The sequence below is a fragment of the Ricinus communis genome, chromosome 9 (assembly GCF_019578655.1).
Source record: "Ricinus communis isolate WT05 ecotype wild-type chromosome 9, ASM1957865v1, whole genome shotgun sequence".
Classification (NCBI taxonomy): domain Eukaryota; kingdom Viridiplantae; phylum Streptophyta; class Magnoliopsida; order Malpighiales; family Euphorbiaceae; genus Ricinus; species Ricinus communis.
In genome coordinates, this window is record NC_063264.1 from 21,972,417 (window position 1) to 21,985,845 (window position 13,429).

The 13,429-nt window shown below is 33.7% G+C and overlaps 1 protein-coding gene across 1 annotated transcript; it reads left to right on the forward strand.

The window, feature by feature from the left end:
• The first annotated feature begins 9,810 nt into the window (after positions 1–9,810).
• LOC8268828 (eukaryotic translation initiation factor 5B) lies at positions 9,811–12,719 on the forward strand. The gene has a single exon (XM_002523218.4). The coding sequence runs from the start codon at positions 10,248–10,250 to the stop codon at positions 12,555–12,557; it is 2,310 nt and encodes a 769-aa protein (XP_002523264.3). The 5' UTR covers positions 9,811–10,247; the 3' UTR covers positions 12,558–12,719.
• Positions 12,720–13,429: the final 710 nt, after the last annotated feature.

The window sequence follows — 13,429 nt, forward strand, 5'->3', positions numbered from 1 at the left end:
TTTCGAAACCAGCCCATACAATTGAGGTCTGCTCCTGTATCAAACAAAGCTATAGTTTATATTTGGAAATCATCAGGAAAAATGAGTTTTATCTGAATCAGATATTTTCTTGAGGTTATTTCTTTTAAAATATTAATAAAGTTTTCTGGGACGTTCTCAGAAACCTCAAGATTTTGAAAATCATTTTTTTCTTCAGAATCAGAATCACTATTTTATTTAAGAATCAAGCTTTGGAGCAAAATAGAATCATTTTGTTGTTTTTCTTTTAATTCTTTAAGCTCTATTTTAATGGTTTTAATTTCTTTTCGGAGTTCTTTGATAGTAGAGAGAGGGTTCTTTTGCTTTTTCCCTTTTTCCAAGATCATAGTACGATTATAGGTGTTCTTACTAGAAGAAGGGATGAGTGTTTCCGTTTTTAGAATTTCATAACTTATTTTTAAATTTGAGGGTCATTAATATGCTTAACAGCTTCAAGAAGAGCTTCTTGTTGCCTAGTAAGCATATTAATATTCTTTGGGATATCATCTAATTCTAATTCAGAATATTCGGATGAGGTTTTAATTTCATCAATTTTAAATTCTTCCTCGTCATTTGAAAATTCTGATTCAGAGGTATCAACTAGAAGAGCTGAAATTTTGTTCAAAATTTCTTCTTCTATTTGGAGCTCCTAAAGTTTTTTAGAAAACTTACAATACTTTGAAGTATGTCCTTTTTTGCCACATTTGTAGCAAGTAATTTTGCTAAAATCTTTTTTGGAACTTTGTTTTGGAAAATTTGAAAAGGATGGTCTTTTGTAGAGATTCTCTCTGTTTTTTGGCACCTTCCTACTTTTGAAAAAATATTTTTTCTTAAAAAGTTTAGAAAAATCTTCTTTGCATTTTCTTTTGCAGGTGGGGGAAGGTTCTATGGGATTATACTCAAACTAGTTACAAAAGTTACCTAGTTCTTGTCTAGTTTTCTTCATTTCCTATTTGAGCTGTCTTTGAAGTTTAAGGTCATGGTAAATTTTTAATCATTCTTTCTGAGTAAGGCTAACTAATTCGCCATAGGTGTAGAAATCATAAGGGATCTGGCTATTATGAGCTTCTCTGATAGTATTCCTAACTCTTTCACCTAGTATTTTAGGTAAACCAGCTAAAAATTTTTCTTTCCAGAAAGATTGGTTTGAATCTTCCCTAAGCATTACTCTGGTCAGGAAAGTGTCTTTATAAGCTTGAAAATTGCTAAGTTTCTTGTAAGTCAGATTGCTAAGGAGTTCAACATTCTTATCTTTTAGAAGAGATGGGTCTCTTATGAAATGAAGGGAAATCATAAGAATTAGGGTTGACACTGTCACGACCCCACCCGTGGGCCCGTGACCGGCACTAGGGAATGGGTAGGCTTAAGGCCACCGAAACCCGTAGTAAGCCTGACACTCACTGATTTAAACAAATCTCATCTCAAATTAATATTATTAAAACCATAAATTATCTTAATAGTTACACTTTACAAAATTACTTCGGTCTACCATAAAAACTAGGCGAGACCCGAAGCTCAGAAAATTTACAACTGATACATCTACTAATTACTACTGCGGAGAATCTAAGATTTACCAATTTACATACCAAATCAAATACATCACCCGATGATGAAGGAGTCGGATTCTTTGAATAAGAGTCGCGGGAGAACTAAATACAAATCAAAATAAGAAATGAGACTGCCGGTCGAGAGTGAGTTAAAATCAAATAATCTAGGGACTATTGCTTCTTCTCGGAAAACATAGATTATTCAAATCGATATCAAACTATACTATAATCGTACCCTACTATTTCCTTCACATAAAATATTAATCATTCGAATCAAAATATCAACCATACACGTAAATACAATCCATATTATAATCATACCATAATAAATAAATAAATGAATAAATAAAAATATATTTTTACTTTTCACGGGACGAGTGGCTCAATAGAACCCTAACCCCAATTCTAATAGCCTTTCGGCTCTCTTAATCCAACAGTCCGGGCGCCCGGAGAGCAAGCTCGATCAGGTCCTTACCTCCGACTGAACACTTGAATTCCAAATAAGCCGGCGCCCCGGAGAGCATCGCTCGATCGGGGACCTTAACTCCGGCAATCGAACTCAGCCCGGAGAGCAATGCTCGATCGGGGCAAACAAATCCATAATAACCTTATATCCAGGATCATTACCGGTGCGCACGCGGTCCTGATGTAACCCATCAGGCGGCATGTTCTACAAGCCACATTTTCCAAATCGCAATCACCACATTTAATAAATATTATTATCTGATGAACTCATCCAACACATATCGAAATAAAGATTAAAGATTTAAGATAAAACGACGTGCAATTTGTGAGGGAAAAAAATAATAACGTTTGTCTTATTATAACATACTAATAATAATATTTATATTATTTCAAATATTAATAATCAAGTGAAATCATTTATTTTGCGATACTAATAATCATATTAAGCACAAATTCTAAATAGCATATTAAAATCAGACTAGCAATAGCGCAAAGATTAAATGACTTTAACTCACAGGATTGGGCGACCTCCTAGCTCTGCTCCGGTGCCTCGGTTGGAGCGAGCCGAACAGACAGATCATCTAATCACAGAAAATAATTTATCAATACGCTGAGACAATCGATCATTAATCCTAGGTCTAGACTCCTAGGACTGACTGTCTAAGAATCTCGACTCGGGAACTACCGAAAATTCGGCAGAACCTCCCCTACAACACGAACATTACCCCCCGTAAAAACGGGTCCAGGACCTGCCAGAAAAACACTCCAAATACTTAACGATTCAAACAATAGGAGTCGGGTCCCCAAACTTCACTATTTCTCGACTCCGCCACACAGCACAAAAATACAAGGCAGGCAACTGACAGACAATTATTTTTTACTCACAATAATCATCAAATACTCAATATAATCCAATAGACACAATTAAACCAAGAATTTCTAAAATTAACGGGCCAAGATAATTACCGAGACGCTCGACACGGAGTCCGATCGACGATCCGAACACACCATCGGACTCACAATGACGCTACCGATGACGATTCCCGCCTTGATTTTCCGATCCGACACCCGATCATCCGGAGAGATTTGCGGACGATCTCGACCGTCGATTTGCCAACGAAGCCCGATCGCCCACGAAACCAGTGCCATCGCGAAGCTTGAGCAGAGGAGAGTCGGGATATGTCCTCCGATCATCCATCCTCCGGCCGGAGCTCGCCGGAAAAGCCCAAAACGCCGGCCGCCACCATTATCTCTCTCCACCGGATCTTCCGTCTCCGGCCACCACAGTGCCGCTAAAGAAAGCTCCGAGGGAGCCGATCGCCACCCAACTACCGCCAACAACGCTGAAACGCTGAAGCCGCCACACGCGCGATTCTCGCCTCACGCTCTGCTGGAGCCTTCTGCCGCCATCGCAACAAGACGCCGCCTGCGCCCGACGCCGCACGCCGCCTTCCTTCCTTCTTCTTCGGCCATCGCCTCTCTCTCTCTCTCCCGATCTCCTTTCTCTCTCCCCGATTCCATTTCTTTCAATATCGACATTAGGCCCCCGAACTTTTCCTTATTATAATTTGGTCCCTCAACTTCCTTAATTACTTACAATTTCATCCTGCAGAATTCCAATTTGACCCCCAAACTTCTTTTTAGCCTTTCAATTAAGCCCCTAACTATTTAATTTGGGCCAAATCCGAATTATTGAAAATACACAATTAAATTAAATAATCAAATTCCAACTTAAAATTTAATACTACTAATCAATTATAATACCAATTTTCCCAAAATTCTTTTATTAAAACATCCTTTATAATTTCTTCCAAAATTTTTCAATATATAATTTTATTTATATAAATATGCATTTGGAAAAAAAAAATTTGAATAACCAAAATATAATCATTTCTCAAATAATTTACTTGAATAATAATAAAGCTAAAATTAACTTAAATAAAAACTCACTATTAAATATATAAAAAAAATTCCGGGTGTTACAGACACTGCATCCTCAATTGGATTTCCTAACTCATCTAAGATGGGGGGTCCCTTCTATTGTGGTTTGGATGGCATCTAGGATTTGTAGTTGCTGTGTTTGGGTGAGATGGTAATCCCACCATCCTTTAAGCTGGCCAGAAAATCCAGCTATAAGGAGTTCAGCTGTAGCTCTATCAGAGGTACCGATTTGGATTTTGTAGGCATTAGCTGCCATGGTCATCTGTTGTAAGAGACTAAGAATGTTATACTCAAAAGAATTATTCAACCATCAAAAAAGAATTTCTTTCAATAGTATTATGCATTTCAAAATTTCAAAGCGACCTTTTAAATCAAAAATTTCTTTTAAGGATTGATTGTAAATCTGCAAAAGAAGTGTTGCAAAAAGATGTACAAAATATAGCTTCAAAACAGATTTTTGCCAGATGGCAAGCCATTCTTTCCGTTTTTTATTTTGAAATCGAGTACATAAGAGGAGATTCAAATTCAATACCAGACTTTCTAACCAGAGAGTTTCTTCAAAAACAAGAGTGATAATGCCGAGAAAATCGAGAGCGAAAGATAAAGAAGAAAAGTCAACAACAAATACCAAAGCTGTTCAAAGCCCAAAAAATGATATTTTTCCTTCTTCTTCAAAGCCTATCAGAACCTGGACTGAAATCATCCAAGAAGAAACAGACAAAAGCAGAGTTGACCCAGCCTAAAAGAAATTCTAAATACAGGAGTGGCTTACACAGCAAACTCCCGAATTTTTAAAGATGGTCGAACAATATACAAAGATAAATTATGTGGCTGAAGTTCAGCCAGAGATTTCTCCAAAGTCATTTTCTTCTTCGAACAAAGGTAAAGGTATACTCTTTATCTCTGTTTCAAAATCAAAAATAGTAGTTTTTCCTCAAAACCTATCTCAAAACTCTCAAAGCATTTCAAAGCCTAATTCACAAGAAATAGTTTTATCTTAAACAAAACTTTTCAAAACTAATGAATACATAGAAAAGTAAAATTTTCAAAGCAATTTAACTATTGAGGAAGAATTATGTACAAAAAGCCCCTCAAAATTAGTTTCAAAAGTTTTCCCTCCAGGATGGTACTTTAAACCCTAGAATAAAATAAAACCCTAATCTTATTACCAGTCTATCCTAGAGGTAACTGGTTCTGTAAAATTCAAACACTTCAAAAAGCACAAAGACCATAAAGACCCAGCTTATTCCACATGCACCATCCAAAGAATCCTTCACCCTTCTGATTGGGGAATGGATTTACACTCATCAAGATCTTTTCCAACCTCCTTCCAAAGCACCTACCCCTCAAGCCTCAATACAACCTTTAACTACTGGGATTACCAACAAGCTTGGTTTAATACCTTTCTCTTACAAAATGGAGGACAGAGCCATTCTTGGCTTTTCTACTTCGACACAAGCACAATTCAAACTTTTAAAATTCCATATTGGTTTAAACAATGGTGGAATTATTATGGTAACATTCCAGAAACCATAATACCAGAAGTTCTTTCTTTATTTAATCTATTCAAAGCTCACTTCAAACCTAACAAAATCGAAAGACGATTTCCTCCCTTCCTTTTATTTTATTCAAACTTCTTCCTCCCGTGGGTATGTGTGTGGTATTTCCATTTTAACCAAGCAGCAGATGGAGAAATCATTCTTACCCAAAGATTCAAAGTTAAATGGTGGGATAATTTCAACCACTAAGAAAAACTATCTCCAAAGATGGTACAAAGTTTTCTTACAAAAAATAGCTTCTTGCCAGCCCCCAAAGAACAAACTACCTTCTTGGCACAGAAGTCTTTTAATCTTCTAAAGCTAGTGGCGGCTCAAACAGAAAAAGATTTCCTACAATTGATCAAGCAGTTGTCAGAAATCGCCTCTTCAAAAGGAAAATCTAAAGCTTCATCTTCCTCTTCCAACACCAGCTCAGCAGTAATTGACTTAGATGATGATTCGAATGAAGATAACTGTTTTGAGATATTTAAGCCCATCAAATAAAAGGTTCTAAAGTCCTTGTAAAGCCCTTGGGTTGAAAACCAGAAATGGCGGCCCATGGTATTTCTGTAATGGGCCAAAAACCTATATATATATATATATATATATATATATATATATATATATATATATATATATATAAAAGAGTCTTTTCAACAGAGATAAAAGACAAAAGATTTTGCATCATTTCTAAAAAGAAAAAGACGAAGACTCCATTATTCTAAAGCATGGCAGACAATTTATGCTTCATTTTAGAAAAATTATGGAGCCCCTTGCTCCATTTCCAAAAGCATCCAAAGTAAAAAATTATTGAAGCAAAAGGTGGAAGCCCTCTATAAATAGAGAAGTTATCAAAGAAGAAGGCAGACTGAAAAATCACGAGAAACTCTTGTATTCTTCAAGTCCTACCATTAGAAATATAGTGAAAAAATAGTGATAGTGAGAAAAGAGAGAGAGAGAAAACCCTTCCTCTTATATTATACTACTCTTGTAAGTTATATTTCTTTGTTTAAAGCTTTCAAGCTTTCATTTTAAAGTTTTTATTTCAGAGTTTGTATATTTATCAATAAGAATTTGTTATTTTCATCCTACTACATTATTGTGCATATTTTATATCTTCCTTCATCAATTGAGTTTATTATTTAAAATATTACAAAAGTTATTTAAAAAAATAAAAATTTAAATTTAAATTCCACTAGTAAAGAGTTTCTAATTTTAAATATCATATGATTATAAATATTATAATTATTTACCTATTAAATTTAATTTTAAAATAATAATTATTTATAGTGAACTACAAAAAAAATTTAACTATATGAGATCAACTTGAAGTAAGTTATTATTAATAAATTTTAGTAAAGACAATGTTATCAAGGAAAAAATAAAAATCAACTAAGTTATTGTTAATAGGTTTTAATAAAGATAATGTTATCTAAATAAATAAATAAATTAAATCATATTAGTCGATACGAAAAATTATAAAATAGAATTGATATATGAGTAGCTGATTGTCACTAAGTCTTTACCAAATAGTTTTATATAATTGTTTAGTGAGAAATAACTATCAACTATACAAAATTTATAAACTAAATACTTTTTTAAAATCATTTTTTTTGTAATGTTATGACAACATCATTTTTCTTTATCCTAATTTATCTCTTTATTATTATTAAAATTACTAGCTGTTATAAATAAAATAATATCTTTTAATTCATATATTAAACATAAATATACAAAATAAAATTATAAATTGATTTTACTTGATTTGAATGATTTGATAATAATATATTATTTTAAAAGTTAAATAATATTATTTTAATATATATATATATATTGAATATCTTTTTATAGTAAAGTTAAAATTTAAACTACAAGCAAGCCCTTTTTTTTTTGCTTGAAAAAAAGGATGATATGGAGTTCAAACTTAATGTACACCATTACATACAAACTTGTAAAATATAAAAGTATTTCCTTTTCTATAAATAAAAAAGTATAAATAATATTTCTTTTAAAAATAACATTAAAATTTCACTTATTATCCACTAATACAAAAATAGATTTTTTTATACATATGCTTAAAAAATTAAGTCAATTAATTTTTATACTCACAACTCCAAAATATAACAACCAAGAATTCTTACTTTAATGCATTGAAGTTAAAGAAATGACTCTACTCTTTTCCTAAAATTGACAATTTAAATTTATCTAAAAATCACAACATACATAACAATAGTTGATACATATCAATCTAGACAAACACATAATAAATTAAATAGTAATCTCATCAACAAATATTTAAAATTAAATATTCTAAATTTTAAAATTTATTATTAAATTATTAGAATTTTTATTTTTTTATTCTAATTACTTTTTCTAACATTGTTCTAATTAATTTATATTCTATTAATACAAAGAGTGATTTGTACGCAAAATTAGTGAGAGTGGGTGTGAAGAATGGAAATCCATGATTCAAAGGGCAGTATGGTCACGTGCAGCCTTGGATTCTTCTGTGTTGTTTTCACCTCGTCGCTATCAACCTCCCATGTGACATGACTTTTAGAAAGCCCTCCTTTTTCCAACAAAATTTCGACACTGCCACTTTTGTCATTTAGCTACAGAAAACGGCTACTTGTGCTGTGCTCTGCTGTGTTTGGGTCGAAAAAGTGGCCAAAGAAAGGCCACACGGATGGCGATTGATATTCCCGATACACAGTTTCTATAGAGTGGTCGTAGCAAGGAATAGGGGTGACTTTATTAATTAAAAAAAAAAATTAGAGGTGACTTGATTGATTTTTATAATTATTTATATATTAATCTCTTATAACCTTTTCAAAATATTTTTCAAAATTTTATTTTCACACATATTTTTAAGTATAATTTTTGAAAAATAGTTTTCAATTTTTAATATTTAACACAAAATATTATATTTTATATTTCTAATAACTGAATCAATAATTTCTATTCTTTCAGATTTTTTATCAAAAAAATTTAAAAATCAAACCAATAATAATTAATTTCTTTTTCAATAGCACCGAACCGCGCTCGCCCGTCAAAATTGCATTATAATACAATCATACAACATAATACACAATGTCATAAAATTTTCATTACATCTCTATTTTTAATTTTGTGGATTGTTGCTCTTCGTTGATTGTGAATTTTGTGATCTGGCCACGTTCATGTAAGTGACTTTGTAACATGGCCTCCTTCCATAATGTAATGGTATTGATGTTGAAGTCTTCCATTGAATTATTTGGAGGCCTCAATTCAAACCCACCTAACCGAACCACATTTTTTTATGTATGTACAGACAATTATATGACAAATCGCCCATATTCAAAAGAATGTTTTAGAAATTTAAAAAGAAAAATAAGTAAATTGAAGATTAAAAAAATTATTCATTAAAGTGCATGTGAAAATTAATTTTATATCTCATCTGTTTCTTAATTGAAGAAATAAAAATAAAAGGAAATTAAACTCTCTTTTTTCTGATATTAATGGACCAACCATTAGTAAAACCCACATCATAAAATTGAGAACAGCAATTTTTATAATTATAAACACGTATAAAACTTTAGAGTATACAGCCGTTAAGGTTTGTTTTTTTGTTTTTTTGTTTTTTTTTGTCATTTTGCTTTTTCTTTGCTCTTTTCATGGTTAATATCGAGTGAGAAAAACTTTGAGTGAGTCCATATTTATTTCTTTCTTTCTAAATGACCCCTAGATTCTCTTATTAAAACTTCTACATCCTTAATTTAAGGACATCACTAATAATTTCCAATCATGCCTAAAAGAATTTCCAATCACATGTAAAAGAATTTGACGTGAAAATTATAAAAATAAAAATTTTAAACTTTCTTAAAACATAATTAATTATTAGAAATTACAACAATAACAATTTAGAACTTTCTTAAAACACAATTTGTTATTAGAAACCTAATGAATTATTGTCAAAAATTTTACGAATCCAAAGATAGACTTTATCTGTTTTCTACAAATTATCATTTTTATTCTCGAATTTTGAGTAAATTTCTCAACTTTGATTCATGAGGTCCTAATGATTTATTGGATCTTAAGGATTACTAAACTTTTAGATTTTGTAATCTTTCCATCATTGATTTAAACAGTGCTGTTATCGATTTCAAATCAGCCAAAAAAATTCTTTAGGAAAAATAATAGTTAAAAAACCACTTGAAACCTAATAATTCAATAAGGATCCAATGACATAAATACAAAAAATTGAGGGACAAAAATGTGTTTGCCATCTCCAAGCCACAAACGCAGTGCACATGGCCACATTTTAAGCTCCAGTTCCAGTAGTAGGCCAACAGCAGAAACTATTCCTGTGCTGTTCCAGCTAAATTTTTTTTTTGGATTTGCTAAAAGAGTATTATAATTAGGATTAGAAAGGCATAATTGCCATACCCAATTAGCATTCACTACACAGTACTACTTTACTTGGTCAGTTTACCTTCTGCTAAAGACAACAAACAGCACATCAAACACTTCTCCCTCTCCCCACTGCACTACTGCTCTCTCTCTCGCACTCCCTCTGTTAAGACCTCTAGCCCACCATTTTCACAACCAAACAAACACACCTCCATTGATTTTATTTTTCTTTTCCTTCTGTTTCTTGCCAACCCATCTCCACAGGAAAGGAGGAAAGAAAAGAAAACTATCAAATCTTGCATTATTTTCCATAACCATGACCATAAAACCCAAGTAAAAAACAAAGGAAATGGACACAGATAGACCCCATCATCGTAGCAACAGCAGTAACAATAGTAGTAGCAGTAGTAATAGCACAAGTGAGCTCTTTATTTGCTTCACATCTCGTCTCTCTTCTTCTTCCTCCATGAAGATCTCTTCTAAATCTATTCTCAGCCCTGGTCGTTCAAGGGAGCCAACATCTCAAATCTCACTCTCTAACTCTCTCAGTAGAAGATTAAGGACTAACGGTAGCATGAAAGGTGGTCAAGCTTCTCCTATGTTTCCTACTAACAATAGTGGCAAGAAAAGAGGTTCTTTTGAAAATCCTGAACCCTCTTCACCAAAAGTTACTTGTATTGGTCAAGTTAGAGTCAAGACCAAGAAACAAGGCAGGAAAATGAGAAGTTCAAGATCTCAAAGGAGGGGAGGAGGTGAGGTAAGTTTTAGAAGAGTAGACCAAACTAACAACAGCAATAACACTGGTAATAATTTTCAAGTGAGTAGCAGTACACATCAAGATTTTAGCCATACCCATCAAGGAAACAATCAACCAGAGTGTTTGCCACATAGAAATCAGAGATGGGTACATTTGCCTTTAACAATATGTGAAGCTTTAAGGGCATTTGGTGCTGAGTTTAATTGCTTTCTTCCTTGTCGCTCGTCATGTATGGCAAGTGAGAAAGAGAAACAAGAAAAGGCTGCTGCTGGCGGTGGCGGTGGCGGTGGTGGATCTAGTGAGGGAAGTTCTTGCGGAGCAGTGTTCGCAAGGTGGTTAATGGCTGTGCAAGAAGGTGATGATCGAAAGAGAAGAGAGATAGAGCTAGTGGTTGGAGAAGAAGTAGAAGAAGAGGAAGAAGAAGAAGAAGAAGAAGATTTTACAGAGAGGAGGAGGAGCTATAGGAGACATGTTTTTGAAGAGATTGAATTTAATGAAGAGAAGTTTGGAGTAGGAAATGAGAGTATACAGGATGAGGAAGCTGCAAGAGTCAGTATTTGTATCCCACCAAAGAATGCTTTGTTATTGATGAGGTGTAGATCTGATCCTGTTAAAATGGCTGCTCTTGCTAATAAATTCTGGGAAGCACCTGCTCCTAATAATGAGAATCAGGAAGCTGACGATAATGATGTAAATGAGGAGAAAGAAGAAGAGAAGAAGGGCAGTAATATTCATAATAATGTAGAAGTTGGAGATGGTGATGTTGAACTTGGGAAAGTAAAAGCTGATGAAGAAATGGAGCAAACAGAGGATTTGGTTGAGGAAAAGTTGGTTTCTTGTCAAGCTCATGAAAGTGAAGTCGCTTTTGAGGACCAAGATGGAAAAAATTACCAAGATACAGCAACAGATACTGATGGTTTAGAAACGACAGCAGATATTGATGAAACAAATTTACTGCAGCAAACAGAATTGGCGCAAGAAACTCTTGCGGGTGTTTCTTCTTCCATTAATGAAGCAACTGAAGATCCACACAAGTTAAAGATTGAAGAAAATGAAGATAACGATAATCATATGTACGAAGAAAATGAAAATGGATATGAAGATGAAGAAGATAATATCGAGAAGATAAGTTCAGTACGTCTGTCCGTACATCAAGAATCTGAAGAAGCAATCCAAGAATTAAAATCAGCAGCTGAAGAAGAAGAAGAAGAAGAAGAAGAAGGAGAAGGAGAAGGAGAAGGAGAAGGGCAAGGATTGGCAATTCAAGAATCAAAGGAAGAGAAAGAGACCACAGAAGAAAAGACCTTCAGTCAAGAACAGGGAACAGTGACTACCCGTGAAAGATCCGAATCCAAACATGTCGAAGACCCGAAAACCCAAGTAGAAGAAACGGGTACGAAGTCAAAGGAAAGAGAAAATCAACAACCATTACTACCAGATTGCTTGCTGTTAATGATGTGTGAGCCCAAGCTGTCAATGGAGGTATCCAAGGAAACATGGGTCTGCAGTACGGACTTCATCAGATGGTTACCAGAACATTCAAGGCCTCCTCAGGTCAAGAAAAGGGACGGTGGAGATCAACCCAAGAAAAGAATCAGCATTGACAATAATCCTCCTTCAGTGCAGGGTAACCCACCACAGCAGCCACCTAGGTCTTCTTGTTCGTATCCAGCTAAGCCGCCGTCTCGTGCAGCCGGCGCTGAGTCCATGACTACAGCTATAGAGAGGAAGCTGGTTGGAACCACCAAGGCGTATGAGCCATTTGTTCTTACTCGATGCAAGTCAGAGCCGATGAGGTCCGCCGCCAAGCTTGCACCTGAGCCTTGTTTCTGGAAAAACAGGCAGCTCGAGCCGCATCGTCCGGCTACACTCGGGGTAGGCGCGGCTGGGGTTGGGTTTTAATTGGGGAGTTAGACTTTTTAGAAGAAAATACAAGGCGTGGTAAAGTTTGTACTAGTAAAACTGTAGTTTTTGTAGTCTGTTTCATAGTGATTTTACTGCTGTGGCATCCTTGTAAATCTTATTTTCGTTATATTTTTAGCAAATTTTTTTATCTTTATTTAATTATCTATGTCTCCAAACCCGGTCATGATTTCCATCCGGCTCATAGGTCAAAAGGTTCAACTAAGATCAAATATTATAATAAAATTAAAATTTAGCGTAATATTTCTTTTAAAAATCTAAAAGATGAAATTATCATAAATTGGACAATAACATTTTTTATAAATTAAAATTTAAAATTTTGTACAGATAATGTTATCTAACAATATAGAAAATGAATATTTAAAAATAATTTTTGTAATAAAAATATTAGTAATATTAATTTAACTCATCAGTTAATGCATATTTATTGTAACTGAAGCCTAAGTTTCAAATTCTAATTTATAATATTTAAAATTTATTGTTAGAGTGGACTTATTTAACCTGTGATTAAGTTATTGGATTCCCTCCGCTTGGATTATCAATTTTTAAATAAATTAGTGTAAAAATAAAATTTAGGACCGACCGAACTGAAATATGATCTAATTTACCGTTGAACCAGCGGAGCGAAGCCATATTTAATAATTATGGTTTTTGAAGCGTACGAGCTTTAAGATTTGGAATATGTAAGGGCAGTGGTGATCAATGTATTAAGCAGATTTGGCATGGGGAAAATTGGATGTAAATGATGAAGAGGCTCAAGCAAGCATGTTACTGGTGGGACAGAGGAAATTGACAGTTAAACATATTTGATGTTGAAATCATGTAAAGCTATAAATGGTATTATTATTGAT